General features: G+C 34.2%; 1 protein-coding gene across 1 annotated transcript; it reads right to left on the bottom strand.

Annotated features, from left to right (window-relative positions):
* Window positions 1–516: 516 nt before the first annotated feature.
* On the bottom strand, window positions 517–17,409 carry LOC149025436 (putative LRR receptor-like serine/threonine-protein kinase At1g53430). Its single transcript, XM_089145671.1, is given in 27 exon segments — window positions 517–898; window positions 901–1,095; window positions 1,212–1,362; window positions 1,699–1,936; window positions 2,070–2,280; window positions 2,568–2,677; window positions 3,751–3,759; window positions 3,907–4,035; window positions 4,115–4,313; window positions 4,538–4,911; window positions 5,039–5,088; window positions 5,175–5,213; window positions 5,303–5,368; window positions 5,572–5,640; window positions 5,929–5,997; window positions 7,920–7,994; window positions 8,114–8,191; window positions 8,313–8,384; window positions 8,563–8,634; window positions 8,729–8,803; window positions 9,655–9,726; window positions 9,975–10,046; window positions 10,195–10,263; window positions 10,345–10,416; window positions 10,838–11,015; window positions 11,150–11,238; window positions 17,387–17,409. Coding segments are annotated over 27 exon segments (3,066 nt in total). The 3' UTR covers window positions 517–688.
* Window positions 17,410–18,677: the final 1,268 nt, after the last annotated feature.

Below are 18,677 nucleotides of genomic sequence, written 5' to 3'. Positions count from 1 at the left end.
AACAAAAAGTAGGTTTCTTTCTTTTTTTCATTCTTTTTTTGTTTCAATGTCGTTGCTTTGGGAGTGGTTATTTGGATTCTTGGAGAACTTTGGTAAAGGTTTCAGCACTTAACTGTCTATTTGAGTGCCCTAGTTTTTTGGGATTTTGTTAACATCGATCGATCAGCTAAATCGTTCTACTTCTCTCCATGTTCTGAGTTGTTGCCCTCGTATTTTTGTTTCTTGGAAGTGTGCAATGCTGCATATTAGAGTTCACTATTGGTACTTCTTTTTTTCAAATTTAAACCTATTGTGAATTTCGGTTTGATAATTTTCCGAGGCGTTAGACTGAATAAGTCTGAATTTTATTGCAAATTTATTGGTTTCATCTACACACTGAACAGAGGCAAGTTACTGTAAAATCGTTTGGTGTTGTTGAGAGTCTGTTCAGATCTGAAGTAGAAGCAGAATGTGCAACAGTTGTATATTCTTGAACCAGACCAGACCATGTATATAGATAGATAACTTGCTGCATTACTTAGTAACAAAAAAAATTTAAAAGTAACTAGTTATTTAATTTTCCCAAATCTATTACTTGGTTCCAATTAAGATGCTTACGATAATTTTTTAATTCAAGGTTATGAAAATCCTCTGTCCGACCCTGAAGTCACATTTATTGCTTGAAGCAAAGTTGCGTCTCTTTCTGTAGTCACTCTGGATCAGGGAGAAGCTTGATTTCTGAGGACCTTCGTTCAGTTCGTTGTCTGTCTTCCTGGCTCTGAAAAGACATCAAAGAATCGTGGCTACTTTGTGGATGGCTCTCTTGCGAAGTGCTTGAATAATATGTTGTTTGATTTTCCAATGAAAGCTTTTCAAAGGCCTTGAACCTCAAATCCTCAGTAGTAGTGCTGCTGCGCTTCACAACAGTGCTTGAACTGCAATTTTGCCTTGAAGCATGCTCACCACAGCGGACATAGCAGGCCTAAGAGAAGGGGACGGATTTGTGCATAAAAGAGCTAGATTTAACATCCTCAGTGCCTCTTCTTTTTGGTAGTCTGACCCAAGGATTGGATCCACGAGTTCTATCAGATTTCCTTGCTCTTGTAAGACATAAGCCTGTGAGAAGAGAAATGTATATATCAAGATAAAGCTACGTACACAACCATACCATGCAGGTGCAGCAGCATTCTTCTTCTTTCCATTAAAAAATAAATTTGAGGTTTCTTAATTACCCAATCAAGAAGGTAAACAAAATCCTCTCTTGGCCTGTAACTTGTGTTGCTTCTTCCACTGACAATCTCTAGCACTACAACTCCAAAGCTGTAAACGTCTACTTTGTCCGTCAAATAACCCCTCATCGCATATTCAGGGGCCATGTATCCTCTACAAAATTAAAACTTTTATGGTACTAATATTATATTTAATTTCATAGTCATTCTTATACGCAACACATAAATCATACCAATGCAATCTGATAAAACTATGCTAGAAACAACGACCTAATAAATATATGTATAATAGACAAAGTCTAGAACATACATATTTATCTAAAAACAAAGCAAAATAATCAACATAAACTAGTGAAAGAAAAATGTATGTTATCATCTTGACATAAGAAAATGCTTGAATGGATAGGCAATTCTTAAGCTATGGCATGAGTCACCTGACAACTATATTCACACGTAGAAAAGGAGAGCAAGTAAGAAAGAAACTACTCACATAGTTCCAGCTATTCGAGTGCTAATATGGGTATTCTCCTCTTCATCAAGTTTAGCCAAACCAAAGTCCGAAATCTTAGCATTAAGATCCTTATCAAGCAGCACATTAGTTGCTTTTATGTCTCTATGGACAATTTTCAGCCTTGATTCTTCATGAAGATAAGCTAGACCTTGTGCTATCCCCAAGCAAATCTTGAGCCTTGTCGGCCAATTTAGATGCATTCTCTGATCTTCAAAACCTAAATGCATATCACAACGTATCATCATTTAACCATAAATTACTGTGCAAACCTATTATAGACAATGTCAATGACTATCATTCATTTACTAAAAGAATAGACATTATATTCACGATGACAGTATAGGATTTACCAAATACTGCACGGGCTAGGCTATTATTCTCCATATACTCATAAATCAATAGCAGCTGGTTTCCTTCAATACAACATCCATAAAGCTTCACAAGATTTGGGTGTTGTAAAGCAGAGATCATGATTATTTCATTTAAAAATTCACGGTTCCCTTGCTTGGACTTGGAAGAAAGCTGTTTGATAGCAATTACCTTGCCATCTGATAGTATACCCTAAGACAACATAATTAAAATTTGAATCACTATTTCTCCAAAATAGACAAGGTAATATTTGAAATAAAACTGCTTTTCTTTTCTTTTCTATTCCCCAACCTTAATTAAACTTTTCATTTACATCCTACATTTTCGTCTTTTCTATTGAAGACTAAAGCAAATTAACAACATCAAAGTGTTGCGGCACGCTGCTGCCAGAATAATTTAAAGGCTCAACCCACAAAATAAGATATAGATTGATGGTAACAAGTGAGAAGGGTGAGTCAAAGATTTGAACACTGACATACCTTATATACAGGCCCAAACCCACCTTCACCTATCTTATTTGAATCATCAAAATTCCCAGTTGCAGCCACAATCTGTCTCAAACTGAAGTGACCTGTTTGTAGCTCTATGGCTTTAAGTTCAGCAGAATTAGTAATATTCCTTACATAGATGAAACTATAATGATACATAATATATCCAATTAATGGTATGTGTCATGTGGCATCTATAAACATTTACATAGATATTGTTTTTTTATAAATATAGAGCACACATGTAGGTGAGAACATGTGATTCGAATATGAAGATATGATATGCGTGAAATGCATAAAAACTAGTGATCAAACCAATAAATTAATGAAGCGTAAAGAGTAGACACATGAAGTAAAGGAGAGCATATAGAAGTTCTAATACAATATCAGAGCATAGACCAAGAACCAATCAATAATAAAAACTTGAAGACAAGAGAGCAAATAAAAGAAGAAGAAAAAGGAAGAGAAGATAGGGGAAATTTTGGAATCACGAGATACTCAACTTGGGAGTTATTGTGCTTAGACTGCTATTTATTTATAAACAGATTTACAAACCAAGGGAAGGTGGACTGTAAGTAGGAACTTACTAAAAATACAAAATATTGATTAGCAGTTACATGATGAAAAAGAAACTGAAGAAAAGACAAAAACAATTATCACATAAAAAATCCTTAATTGTGACAACAGCTAACATATTACTGCCAAGACAATAGTACTAGAGGGACACACTTAATGACTTCACATTCTCCCTTAAGCTGGAGCATATAGATCATCCATGCCCCTCTTGGATCAATCTTTCTAAAAGGTAGGACTAGATAAAAGGCTTGATAAACATATCACCCACTTGTTTGACAAAGGAAATGAATGAAGTCACATTTATTTTCTACATAACTACATCCACACAATATTACAATGGATTTCAATGTGTTTAGTCATTTCCTGAACATTGGGTTGAAAGCAACCACTTTATTATCACAACAAAATAGTGGATATTTATATGGGCCCTTAAATATTGATAACCATCTTAACTATTGATGTTGGTGGCTTGATGTTGTTCTCTCAACCAATAATCCTTGTTTCAGCCTAAGACTGTTCCAAAATAAATTACTTTTATTTTGTTAATTAACTAATACTGAAACCCCTACATTTTCTATTTTATTCCTTTCCCATTAACTCCCGATCTCTTTCCTATCTATATCTAACATATTACTTTTTCTAACCCTAAATAATAAAAAAGATTTCTAATTAAAATGTAGATTCATGTCAATTATAAATGAAGCATAGAATAATGCATTGCGTTACAAACACATGGATGATCAATTTGTCCAACCTTTGTTATCAAGATCCTTCCCTCCCAGGAAACCTTTCACCCAAAGAGTTAGTAAAATCAATGCTATGAGGACACATGAAGCAACAACGATAATGATGATTACTCCAATTGAAAGTCCTGAGTCAAAATCTGCACAGTCAAGCAAGTTGTAGTATCACAATGAGAAGTGCAAAGAATGGGGAAAATAGAAAGTGGACAGGTGTCGTACTTGGCGTCACTGAAATAGCTGATATTAGGGGTCCATATACTTCCATATAGGGAATCATACTAGTCCCTTTTCCAGACCAGAAGAGGTGGATCTCCAAAGTAGTTCCACTGACAGTAACATTGTTAAATGCCTTAATGACGCTCTTACCAGTCCCATTAGCTTCTTGTGCAATATTAAAATCTTTCAAACATATTTTTCCCTGCAAAAAAAAAAAAAGAATGTTAGATATATTGTGTAAAAAGGAAAGAAAAAAAAATGATTATCACTGTTCCTTAGGAATTAGCTGGAAAGTTAATTGTAACACACATTCAAAAAACATGTGAAGGGAAGAAAAAAAGTAAAGGAACAAGAGCATAGTTTCTTGAGAGAAACTAAGTGACAAGATAAACAAAATACCAATGATAGAAATTGTCAATCACTCACTTGGATTGATACATCAAATATACGCCTGCCAAGGCTACTAAATGTCTGGTCTTCTGTAAATGTTATTTCAGCAAAGTGGAGACGCACTGTATAACTACCACTTTGTAAGCAGTGGCCATAATATCTTAATGAAATCGGAGCAATTCGAGCTGTCTTATATATGGATGGATCAAGCATTTTCAACATTGATGAGTTTGTAGTGATATATTGATCATTGAATCTATTCCAAAAGTTTCCTGTAATGCTAGAAGCCCATCTATCAGTGTGACAAATGTATGATGTTGAAGCATCCTCTTCAAGTGTGTCATCCGGTTCATATGCCTCCCCATCAAAATTTGTTGACGGACCTCCGCAATTGATAAACAATGAATGATCTGCGTGGGTAGCTGGAATCAGAGGGATGTATTCATATTTGTTTATTTCTTATCAATCACTTGTAAACCCCCAAATAAAGGCTCTAATGTTTTGTCATCTAAAAATGTAAATAGCTTGTACAATTACATTTAGGTTTCTCATAGCAAGGGAGGTCCTTCTTCAAGCACCAGTCAACTCTGCGAAAGGTTCTCCAGATAAATTTAGCTTCTTCATAAGATTTATTAATCAATAAAATAACATTCGAGAAGGAAAAAAAACTTACGAATTGTTTTCTGAAAATGAATAACTAGCAATTGTTTTCCTGTTTACATACCAATTTCATTAGGGAAGTAAGAAAATCATTTGTTGTATATTAAAGTGGAAGGAAATAATATAGGGTATTGAATATACAGTTTAGTTTGTTCTTCACAGCTGGTGTGCAAAGCGTATCCAGTAAAATTGTTGTAGGATAAATCACTGATAGATAAAGTGGCATCATGTTAGGGTATTGTAGTTCTTGGTTAAAAATAAAAATATAAAAATAGAAAGAAAGAAAGAACATGTTGAGATACATGAGATAGTTTCTATAAATATATCTAAGTGAAAAATTCAATAAAAAAGCAAGTCAATTGAAGTTAAAAGATCCTATTAACCATGCGCCGAAGAGGAGAAATACTCACGCTTTTATGCTCTTGCTTGTAAACAACCATTGTGGCACTTCTCCAGTCAGCAAATTGTTACCAAGAAACCTATGTCCATAAACAATATAGTGTCTATTGTGAGAATAAATAAAATTTTCTTTAATATATTAAGAGAAATCTTTGATAAGAAAAGTTGAATTGTCGTGTTTATTCAACAGACCTATGAATATGCTAGCAAGAAAGTTTAATGAAGTGCTAATCATAGATAATAAGAAATAATGAGACATCATTCTTTGATTAATTTTACCAATGGACAGTCAGTAACTAGAAGTTACTAAAATAAAATAATGACATACAAAAAGAAAATATACAAATTAAAAATTTTATTCTACATACAAGAACCGTAGATTCGTTGAACTTTGAAAATCTGGAATGTGACCAGTCAACCTGTTGAAGCTTAGGTCTCTACAAATGATAGAAAAAACAAAATCCCTTCAGAACATAACTATAAAAGATTGTCCATATGTAATTTAATGATGGACTTGTGATACATTCTAATCAATACCAAATTAAATTTAGCAATTTAAGCCCATGAAGACATTCACTTGATGTGTCTATAGAGAATACTGATTTAAGATAATAAATTAATGGAGTTATTGCTAGTAGTCAAACTGGCTTTGATACTAAATTTGAAATTAATGGAACTTTTATCGGGTTATTAGTTCAATCTCAAATCCTTAAAGTGAATTTGCCTTGTGTTTAGACAGTAATGAGATCAAATTTGTCAACCACAATATAATATATGGGAAAGGCAAAATAAATCAAGACAAAACAAATATAAACCTTCAGAAATATGCAACTAGACAAAGGGATAACCTTCGTAACAAATAATCTGCTCTTGTCATATATTAAACAATAGAATTCAAATTAACACCTACACAAAGAGTTATTTCTATAATAAACTATTTATGCTTGTCATACATTAGAACAATATAAGATACAACTGAAATTAACCAGAAGTCTAATGGGGTGGTTTATTTTCTTAAAAAGTTGTATCTCTCCGTAATAGGCATAAGTACGTCTTGTGGAAAAGACATGATTTTTAAGCATATGTTTAGACAAACTTCTTTCTTGTATCTTCCCATGTATATAGGAGATCAAGTCCACTTTAAAAATGCTCATCTTTGTTTTTCTATTGGGTTTATCCCTCTTCATTGGTCATGTCTAATTGAGTACAACCTTAAGTATTCATGGACATATAGTACGTGAACCTACAAGATCTCACTTTTTTCATTTAGCAAGACGACATTATGTGCTTAGCACCTATAGTCTTGAGTCTTGACTCTCGACTCTTGATTTGTAACTTTGATGATTGGGTTATCGTTTGAACTTTGTAATTTATGTTTGGTGGACAAAACTTTGTAATTTGAACTATAAACATGCATGGTGTGTTAAATATGTTTGAATTTTGAACATTTAGCATTAATATATGACTGTATGATGTGTACAAAAAGTTTTTAGGTTTCACTTCAGCATAGTGGTTTTCAAGTTAGGGTTTGAAGTGGAATTCAAAAAAAAAAAAAAAAAAAATATATATATATATATATATATAATAAAAAAAAAAAATTCCCTCATAAATTTAAGGTCACCAGTGTGTTTAAAAGGGCTGAAACATGCTGGACATCAAGTCCCAAATGATCACCCCCTAATTACCTTTAAGTTGGAGCCTCAAGTTGGGAAAAAATTCCACCAACTCATTGAGATCTTGAGGAGATCTAAAGCCAATCAGTACATGGTTTCCTAGATCTCAAGAAAACGCTAGGTTTTAAGTTATTGAGATGAGCCTTGAGATCGAGATATTGCAACCTAGTTAGGGAGTACAACCCTATTAGATAGCCTCATATTTTAGGGTTGTTTTACCTTGGGGATTGATTGGTTAGTATACCATTTGCACCAATATGGGGCCTCTACAACCTTAAGGAGAGTGACAATGTGGCACAACTCTATCCATATGCAAAACCCAAATCTGCAATATTGTAGACTTCAAGTGAATTGGTGGATCTTGCTAAAGAATATTAGATAGGTTTTATGTAATTTTCATGTAACATATTACCACAATACTTAAGGTTGTAGGTTCTTTAAGTTTTTGTGATTTTGAATTCTGATAACATTATGAGAATTCAATTAAGGAAAAACCAGCAGGAAATATCAATTCAATTAATTGTCATCATGGTACATTATTTATTCAATCAATTTTAAATGAGAATGCGAAACAGAATATACAAACACCGACTTTTGATGAATTATTACTTAGTAGATCCATGGACAAGAACATGATTAGCTTAGTCAAAAGGGAAGAAGTTGAATATTCATATAATGAAACTCACAGTCTCCACAAATTTGGCATATGTTTTCCAATGTCTTCTGGGATTGAACCCATAAGAGAACAATTTCTCAGTGTCCTACATCACCAAAGAAAGCAAGTCCTCATTATCACACAGAACCATAAACAAACTGGCATAAGCCAATGCTGGTATTTCAACTGCAAGTAAATTTCTTCAATTGAAGTGGGAAAACTCACAATTCCCATATATATGTCAAATTCTGCAAGTCAGGGAAAGGAAAAGTTATATTTGTCCCATGAAGATCAGACACCCTCCTGATATTCAAAATTAATTAATGCAACAAATTAACCAAATCTTTGTTGATCCTTCAATATATATTCAGGTTGATTAAGTATAACAACTTTAGAAGTTTGATCTATAACCAGGTATACTTACAATATAGTTAAGCTTTTCATGAAGGAGATGCTAGGAGGAACAGGGCCCTCCATGGAAGTGCCTTGCATATCACTGCCATAGACATGCAGTTTGCAAAAACCCAAAAAGATCGACGAAGCCAACATATATAAGATATTCAATTCTTATATAATAATAATAGCAAGATTAATCCTCGTCAGATTTGTTCAAAATTTATCAATCAATCAAATGAAGAAAACAGACGAGAGATTGCTAAAAATCTGGTACATACAGTGAAACAAGACTAGTCCAATTTCCAATAAAATTAGGGATCTTCCCAGAGATGCCAGTCCCTTGTATCGAACTGTAAATTAATAGCAAGTTAATTCGATCGATCAGGCATTCATTATTTCAAAATTTTATAAAACTATTCAAGCAACTAACTACCTCCAACTTACAAATATTCCAAGCTTTTAAAGTTTCCATATGTTTCCGGTATAATTCCTGTGATTAAATTGTTTGCAGAAACATCGCTGCAAGAGTAAGAAATCTGTATACAATGAATGACTTCATTTGAAATGGTAATCAATATAATTAAAAGTTAACGTCGATGATGATAATAAAGGTACAACAAAATAATTAAATAACCCTAATTATTTACTCGACACCATTACCAGTCTGCATTAATCAAATCAATAGACTAGTCAATTAAATAATTAAAAGTTGATGTCCATGATGATAATATATAAAGGTACAACAAAATAATTGCATAACCATCATTATTTCTTCGACAACATTTCCAGTCTGCAATCAAATCAATAGACTGGTAAATCTTCTTGATCTCTTGCATCTTCTGTACCAATTATGGGACCATACTCTACCCTACCTTTTCCTCGCTGCCCGTTCATTCATCTCATTTGGCTCTTTGCCTTCTCCCTTATTTGGGCTAGATCTAGGCACCCATAGCCCCTGGACATTGAGTTCCACGTATTGATTTGGTTATGCTTTTGGAGAATCTTCGATCGGTGAGGACTATTAGGAAGCCATTTCTAAGGGTTTGCATCTCGCATATCTGGAGGGACCAACCGAAACTTCCGTAGACTGTCTACCTAATCTCAATCCTTAGATCATATTTGGAAAGCCATCCACATTGATGTGAGCTCTCTTTTTTGCCTCATACGGCTTTTGTAGATTCCCCAAACATGCATGTTATTGTTAATTACTTGGAACTTTTATTTTTCTTTTTTTTTTTCTTTGTTATTTTTCTTTGACAAGAGTGACCTGAGCCAAACCTCAAGGGGGTCCAATTAAAAAGTAACTTTAATTCTTTGATCGATGGAAATAATGGAATGAACATGTAGAAGCTAGAGAAGAGAAAGCTCACAATCTCTTCAACTGACGCAAATTACCAAGCTCTAGAGGAAGGGTTCCTTCAAGTTGGTTTGCTTCCAATATCCTAAAGGGAGTGACCATTTGAATTAGAAATAATAATAATAATAATGATAATAATAATAATAATAATAATAATAATAATAATAATAATAATAATAATAATAATAATAATAATAATAATAATAATAATAATAATAATAATAATAATAATAATAATAATAATAATAATAATAATAATAATAATAATAGTAAAATCAGTTTGGTCTACCAAGGAGTTGAATTGATTAGGCTATGTATCGTATCGATACTCACAAGATCTCCAGCGAAGCTATGTTACCAATCTCCTTAGGAATTGATCCACTGATGCGGTTTCCCCAAAGAATGCTGCAATTAATTAATGTGCCCAACTCCAAGCATTAGTTAGGTTAGATTTCCTAATCCTAACTAAACGATTCTTAGAAATTTGAAGAACTGAAATGAAGTAGCCAAATTAAGGGAAAAAAAAAAAAGAGGAACCAGAGAGTATAATTACATGGTGATGAGAGGGATTTGAGTCCAACGAAGAGGAATTGATCCACTTAGATAGTTCAGAGACAGGCTGCTGAACAGATGAAATCTACCATATATGTGATCAATGATCTCAAAAGCTCAATTAAGTACAGAAGAGAAGAAGACGACTTACATCTCTTGCAAATAGGGAAGATCTGCGAACTCTTCAGGCAAAATACCAGTGAGGTTCAACCTCGTTAATTCACTGAAATTCAAACAAATCAAAGAAGAGTTAGAGGAAATTCTATATATAAAAACAGTTTTATTTTTATTTTTTTTTTGGGTACAAGGACGCCCTTTATATATAGGGAAATTGGGGATGGGAATATTACGTATGTGACTAAAATTCAAACAAATCAAAGAAGAGTTAGAGGAAATTCTATAAATAAAAACAATTTTATTTTTATTTGGGTATAAGGACACCCTTTATATATATAAGGAAATTGGGTATGGGGATATTACATATGCCATTGGTAAGGATTGAACCATGACTACTCCACTGAGAAGTCAAGTTAGTAACCATTCTATTAACCCTCCATTGGCACATATAAATAAATAAGAACATTTAAAAGCAAAATTAAGATGATCGAAACATATATTTGAAGTCAATTAATTAGAAGCATTACATATTTGTGATGTGACAAACAGTGGAGGAGCAATTACAAGTGACACTGCTCTTGATCGTGCCCATAGGCGTAGACCCAATGTTCACATTTAAACCTGCACCACCATTGCACCAACTTGAGCTGATCCCTTTCCAATAAGGATTCTTCAATTTTTCTGCTATCATTTTGAGTGCTTGTACTGTTAACATCAAAGGAAACAATTCAATTCTCAAGAGAAAATATTTCACTTGGATCGATCTAGGAGAGAGAGAGAGAGTACTTGTAGCTAGTACTGATCGGTTATTGCATTATATATTGTAGCTAGATACACACCTTCTTCATCCGGTAAGGTTTGAGCTTCAGACATCAACAAAGCGAAGCAATTCAACAAAACAACGATGAGAAGAACCCATAAAACCTTGCTGTTTGCAAGTGCATGATCATGAATTCCAGGTCTCATCACCATTAATTGATAGCTCCTCGTCAGCTACCTTCTTTGATCCCTACAATTGAGTTGCTTGTGCACGACACCGCTACTAAGGAAAGAAATTTAAAGTGATGGCTTAGCTCATTAGGGTTTTAATTGTCATTATCGATGATGAGTACTTTATCTCATTTTCACTTTTAATACTCAAAGCAAAACTCCATAGGATTCCCCTTGATGGTTTTGCTCGACTATTTGGATCGAGAAATGAGAGTTTCTCAATTGTTAAAGAATGGAGACAATTATTGCAACTTTAATGAGGTGGGTCATAATTTGGGCATCTTCCACTGCCTGGCTCTGGGAGCATGTCCCTAGTGCAGGTCTTAGTTCTCAATTTAATGAAAAATGAAAGAAAAAAAAGAAAAAAAAAACTTAAATAGTTTACCAATCCAAACACTAGCGTGAGACTTGAAGAATTGAAGATGCAACAAAAAAGATGAAAAGGAAATAGATAGGATAATCATAGTAGCATTCTGGTGTATTCAGCTAAAGCCTATGGATCGTTCTTCTATGACAAATATTATGGAGATGCAACAAGGAAGTCATGAAATTTTAGAAATGCCATACAAGCCTTTCTTAGCCACTAAACAATCAGTTTCTAACGAAGTTGTTCCAGCAATAAGCATGAATACAAAAGGAAATCTCAATCACTTACAAAAGATGATCCATCTTTGTGTATCACAAATTTGGTACTATTCCTCGTTTAATTGGTTTATGTTGTACTAAGTATTTAAAATGTGTTATGATGCCTAGTTTTTATTCTCATTTAGCTTTTTAATTCTCATAGATGTTGAAATTCTCAAAGCCCTTCTATGTTTGGTTTAATAGATTAAAAAAGAAAAGTTTTAGCGAAAAGAGAGCAAGCAAAGAATTATGGGAAAATTATTGAATCATGATATACTCAACTTGCTAGTTATTGTCATTCATTTATTTATACATGGGAGAACAAGCCAAGCCAAGGGAAGTTGGACTCTAGGTTGAAACCCTACAAAAGAGTACAAAATTTAGTAATAGGGGCACTAATGCCACGAAGCACACGTAACAAGTTCCCTTTTGGCCCATTACTCTATTTAGTCCCTTCATGGACACTGAGTTGCCAGTAATATAGACAACAACTTGATTATTACAGTATATCATGGATTTTGCATAAGCCATTAAATATCTGCCTAACCATCTTAACAGTAGCTATTAGTTAGAATTTCTAGCCCTTAAAAGTTTCCTTTCAATCGTCATATTTATTGGAAAATGGAATACCGAATGACTTTTGGATTGTACCCTAAGATATGACACCAAGAAAATATGATACGAATGGACTTGACTTGACTTGCATTGCAGTGCATACCAAAAAGAAGAAAGAAAGATAGATGAACTTGACTTGGAGGATTAAGAAGGGCAGTGGAAATCACGGCAACAAAAAAAAAAAAAAGATAATTTAAGTTAAAATTAACCCAACATGAATCAATTTTACTTTTTAAGAGCAAACTACACGGCATTCTTTATAAAGAAGGAACAACTTTTGACCATTCGCTATTTCCTCTTAAGTTACATGGCACCCACACTCAAAATTATAAATTACTAACAGTTATATATTTTGTCTAGCCCTTAAAAAGTTGTACGTACTCTTTGCAAGTAAAAGATCACAACCATTTAATGCATAGACCTTGCAAATAATGTGTATTAGTCATGGTATTATATTTATTGGAAAATGGAATACCCAATGACTTTTGGACTGTCCTTAAGATGACACCATGTTTTCATGATACAAATGGACTTGACTTGACTTGACTTGACTTGCATTGCATATCAAAAGAAAAATAAAAAATAAAAACAAAAAAGGGCTTGACTTGGAGGTCTAGGAAGGGCTGTGGAAACCACGGCAACGAAAAAATAAATTATATTTAAGTTAAAATTAATCCAACATGAACCATTTTGTTTGTTTGTTTAAGAGGTTTAAGAGCAAATTACACGGCACTCGCTATAAAGGGGATCGATAAAACTTTTGACCACCCGCTATTACTTCTTAAATTACATGGCACCCACACTCAAAATTATAAGTTATCCACAGTTACATATTCAGTTAAGTAGATGTGGTAAATAACCAAAATGCCCTTTGGACAATTTACCTTTCAATAAGTCCACCTACATCTCCATCCAATTTTGCTAATGTCATGCGCAATTAATGCGCATGACGGTCAAGCCAAGCCGTCGATCTAATCGGACGGCTGGCTTCATCCTTCCATTAAAATATTGTAAACCCACATTTAATGCATGTTTTTTGCAAACGGTTCGGTCCAACGACAAACCAGCGGTTCGAGTGGGTTATGTACTAGTATTCCATACAAGTTTGGTTAATACGTTTTAAAAATATAACATAAATCATATACGTATATACGAATTAAAAATCGTCAAAACCAGCGGTTCAATTTTGCTTTTCAAAATGTTTTGAAAATACCCAAAACCCCTGTTCTTCACCCCGCCCAACTCATTTTACGATTTGGAGCTCTGAAACAAGTTGGAGAAGAAGAAGAATAGCAAGACAAAAGACAAACTTGCAGAGGAGAAACGCTTCCGTTGATCGCATCTTTGACAAGCTTCTGTTTCATTTCAAAATCAAAAGCCTAACAACTCTAAGCACGAACCGCTGGTTTTGAAATTTTGGACGAACTTGCGCAGAGGGAGAAGACGAAGACGAACTTGGGGCTTGCAGCTTGATGAAGGTGAACTTGCAGGTTTAGCTGACAAAAACGAACTTGCAGAGCAGCTTTACGAGTTGAAACCAACAAATACATTTTCAAAATTTCAGCAACAGTGAACTCGTGTTTCATTTCAAAATCAAAAGCCCAAACTCTTGTTCTAGGTCAACCTTGAATCCTCTTGTTCTAGGCGATATCCTTCAAATTCAAGTATCCATCATCTCTCCCAATCTCTTTTGTCTATGCTATTACATTTGATAGGATTCATATGGAAGTGCAATTCTTCGAAGGTGTGGTTTTGTGCCTTAGTGGAGGATTTTCAACGATGTTTGAGTTTCTGTTGTCATTCTTCAACCTTACAATCAAGTCGACTTCATACCATCAATCATAACTGGTGTTCTTGGTTGGATTGGCTAATGTTTCCCTGCATTTCCTTGTTTGAGATTAGATGGTTTGGTTCTAAATCTGATAAGTTCCTTGGGTTTATTCTTCGTTTTCTCAAATCCGCCTGATCTTGGCTGTATCTTGAAAGAGTGAAATCTGATTTTCTTTTTGGACTATTTTTTATCAGTCAGTCATTCTATTTCTTCCATTGTAGGGTCTAGTATTTTGGGTTTTATAATGATTATTTGGTCCAGTATATGGGAAATAGAAATACTACCCCTCACCTCATGGCCTGAATACACACACCAATTTTTTCTGCCTTCTAGAATGCTTAACTTCAAAGATGGTACATAAAGTGCTTCTATTAGCCTATCTTTTTCTCTATATGAGTTTGCCACTTCTAGAGCTCTCACATTAGTTATATGATTATGGTGGAAAAAGAAGAGCAGAATGGTCCTCTGCTTCTCTTTTCTCTCAAATTTATTTCAATTTTGAAACCTGCATAATTCATTTTGGATTATAAAAACTTCAGCTGGGTTTTGTTTGAGACTATGTGAGCATTATAATGGAATTTCCAAATCCCAATAACCCAAAATAGGGTTGTAATTGCTGATGTTGGGTTCTGAAAGTTCTTTCCATTTTACTTTTTCGGTTGTTTTGTGATTTTTCAACATGGATTTGTTTTGTTTGTTTTTATTTTATTGAAAAGAAACCAAATTATTTTCTACAAGTTGTAGGTGATTCTGTTTCATTCTACTGACTTTTCCAGCATACTATGTGGATTTGAGTTTTTTACCTAAGTTTAAGCAATGTCAGTGTCTTTCGTTGAGTTGATTACAGTGTTGTTTTTCTTAAATTTTCTTTGTGGTTTTTAAGATTTGCTAATTGACTATGACTTGCGCTTGAATTAGTCTGAAATTTTCCATTTCACTCCCACAAAGCCACAAATAGTTAGGTCTTTATCCTGCACTCCTTCTATGATGAAGTTTGGTGTAATGGAACTGATGCATTACGGTTGTCTAATCAAGCTTATTGGTATTTGGAAGACTTAATTTTGGCATGTGGATAGATTCTATAGTCTTTGGTCTTGTTTTGTTCTATTATCAGTTGTTTTCAAGTATTTTGTAGCAGTTATGCTTGGCAAACAGTTTTTTTTTTTGGGGGGGGGGGGGGGGGAGTGGGATAAATGGCTTGGCATATAGGATTGGTCTCCATAGATCTTCTTTTCTCTTTTTTCTGTTGATTATGAAGTTAGTTTTTGCAGTTCCCTTCTCATCATATCAGTTCTTACTTCTGATTCCTTTCCTGGGATGAAATCTTATATTTTCCAACTAGGGATTTACTGAAGCTTTAAAACTAACTGTTCAATTTCAAATCTGCTTCAGTGCTAACTATCTGGTTTCTGTTTTGAACTTTCTTGTGGTTTCAGTATTTGGTTTTTGTTTTGATTTATTAGAGTCCTATTGTGAGTTTGATGTCAAACTATATTGTTTTAAGATTAGATGCGATTCTCTTGCAGCATATTAATCATATATCATTGCTGAAAGTTGTTGGTTTTTGATACTCTTAATTGTGGGTTTGAATCCCACATGAATAATTGGTAATCACTTAATAACTTCTAATAGTTTGTTTCAAATAACCCTATTCTTAGTGGGATAACCTTATTAACTTTCAGATTAGTCCATTGGATCAAACTCATCTTTTGAAGTCTTGTAGTAGACAACTAAAGTGGCATCAGATCAACATTATTTCCCGATATAACACATTGTCCATTATTTCAAATCTGACCAGCCCTAGATCTTTCCTTATCTTATTCTGCTTTTTTATCAAGTTTGTTGTTGAACTGAAAGTTGGTCTTGAAGAGTCCTTACAGCCATTATCAAGGATAATATTCTTCAATTTTTCTTCTGTCAAGTGCAATTAATGCGCTTGACGGTCAAGCCAGCCGTTCGATCTAATCGGACGGCTAGCATCATCCTTCCATTAAAATAATAAAAAACCCATGTGATTCCCAGTTTTTGCTGACGGTTCGGTCCAAAGCCTTTAGGTGGTTTGAGAGCTGCTTTAAACCGGTAATATTGATAGTGTATATGTATTTGTATAGGTATTCCATACAATTATAAAATAGGTTTTATAAAACAACATACATACTTTTATAAAATACGTTTTATAAAATACGATTTGAAAAGCACAAATAATTTTTCAATTTTGAATCACAAAAGCAGGAAGCAGTAAGGCTCGTTTTCATTTCAAAATCAAAAGCCCTCATCAACGTTTTTTAGGTTGCAGAGGAGAAGACGAAGACGAAGCTTGACGGACCTTGAAGCAGCATCCTAGTTTTGGTCATTTCCAGTTTGGTTCTAGCGTTCTTGAAGATTCCAAAGTTCTTGAAGAAGAAGGAGCAAACCGTAAAGCTTCAGTCTTTGATTTTGAATTTTTTCCGATCGAAGGAGAAGAAGAATCTTGAAGCAGAAGAACTGAAGCCCTAGTTTGAGTGAGATAAGGTTCCTGCGTCCTGGTCCTGCGCCTTGAAGAAGAAGAAACCCTCAAAATCCCTCAAATTCTTAACCTTCTATGATAAACCCACAACAACACTTCGTTATTCTTCTTTGTCTCTCTTCTTCAGATAACTGACTTCAGTTAAGAGGTAACATTTCATCTACATTACTTTTTGTAAAAGCTACCAAGTGATTTGTTCCCAAAGTCTGTTGTACAGGTTGGTTTTGTTGAACACAATAGCTTGACTCTGGCTTTTTATTTTACTAAAAGTAAATAAAAAGTGATTTGTACAGGTTGGCTTTTTATCGTCAAAGACAAACTTCATTGTTACTTAAAACTAATTACCCTTTTTCTTCCTTGTTCTATGCATCGTATTTGCATTTCATGATCTCCTTGATTATTTCAAAAAAAAAAAAAAAAAAAAAAAAAAAAAACCCTGCTTGCCTTTTCTGAATTTCGTTTGTTTCTCAAATTCTATGGCATAGCCCATTTTGATTTCATCTCTCAGACTTCTGGTCAGTAATCACCACCATTGTTTGTTTATTAACATGTTATACATCATTCGCCTGTTTCCTTCTTTTTCGTTGATCCTATAACCTCCTAAAGCATGCTAACCTACTGCCAAACAAAACATAATCAACCTCAAATCGACATGTATTTTATCACTGGTCCATATACTTGTTCAACATTTCAGGGTTTTGATTTGTTTTTTTCCCCCCATGATTAGTAGTTCTTTCAATGGTGATAGTAGTTGGTTGTAATTAGAAAGCATGATCTCTATTCTCAAAGTCATGGTTATATGCATAGTTTGTATAAACTTTGTGGAAGTAGTGGTGAAGAAACAATATGGTTGGTTCTGGGTTTGTTCTAATGGTGGTGAAGAGTGTAATTACAGACATGCTCTTCCTCCTAGATATGTATTAAAATATCAAATGAAAGCTTTGTTAGAGGAAGAGGCTGAGAAGATATCGATTGAGGAAGAGATAGAGAATCAAGTAGACGGAATTTTCTTTCTTCCACTAGTTGTACTGTTCTATCCTAAAATTTGGATTTTAGTAAAGTAGTTCCATACTAGTGTGATATTTTGGTAGCAGCGTTCAAAAGTATGCTTGACCACTCCCTTTTGGAAACCTTACATATTTTTTTGGTGTCTTATTAAGCTCCAAGGGATCGAGTTGAGAAACAATAGAAATCTCTTGTTCAATACCTTTTGTTTTTTTCGATGCTATGAATCTTTTAAAGTTGCAACTCCATACCAACCAAGGTTGAGTTGGATCCTGGCAGAGGTTGAGTTTGATATTATGAAGGTTCAATACCTTGAGTTTTGGCTCAAGTTTTGCCACCAATATTTATATGGCTTCCGTTCACTCTAACCATTTATGTATAAGCTAGTCATGTGAATGAAAAGTTGAAATGCGCTCTCAGATTCTAAGCCTGACATTGTACTTTGAAAATGGAATTTGATTTCTACTTTGAGGTAAAATTTGTTGGAGAACAGGGGGATAATACTTCTATTGCTGTGGCTATTTGCTCTATCATGAGTGCAATATTATCTGACGAAGCTTTCTGTAACAACCCCCGTATTTCTAACCCGAGATCTGTATTTCAGGTCCGAGAACTCGAAGGTCTAGTCGGGTAAACTTGTGGAGTGTCCAGATCGAAGTCCATGATCCATACCCTGAACCCATGGATCTGGATCCCTTGTCTGAAGAGCCTGCCTTGCTTGGTAGTTGGATTACCGGAAGCCAAGTGTTGTTCGGAGATATCCGGAATGAAGGTAAGATTTCCCCCATCTCTTCTT

This window comes from Hakea prostrata, chromosome 2 (assembly GCF_041222555.1).
Source record: "Hakea prostrata isolate BN-2017 chromosome 2, UWA_Hpros_2, whole genome shotgun sequence".
In the NCBI taxonomy this organism is placed as follows: Eukaryota; Viridiplantae; Streptophyta; class Magnoliopsida; order Proteales; family Proteaceae; genus Hakea; species Hakea prostrata.
Note: the sequence above shows the minus strand (reverse complement) of the source record. Positions and strands in the feature narration are given on the sequence as shown.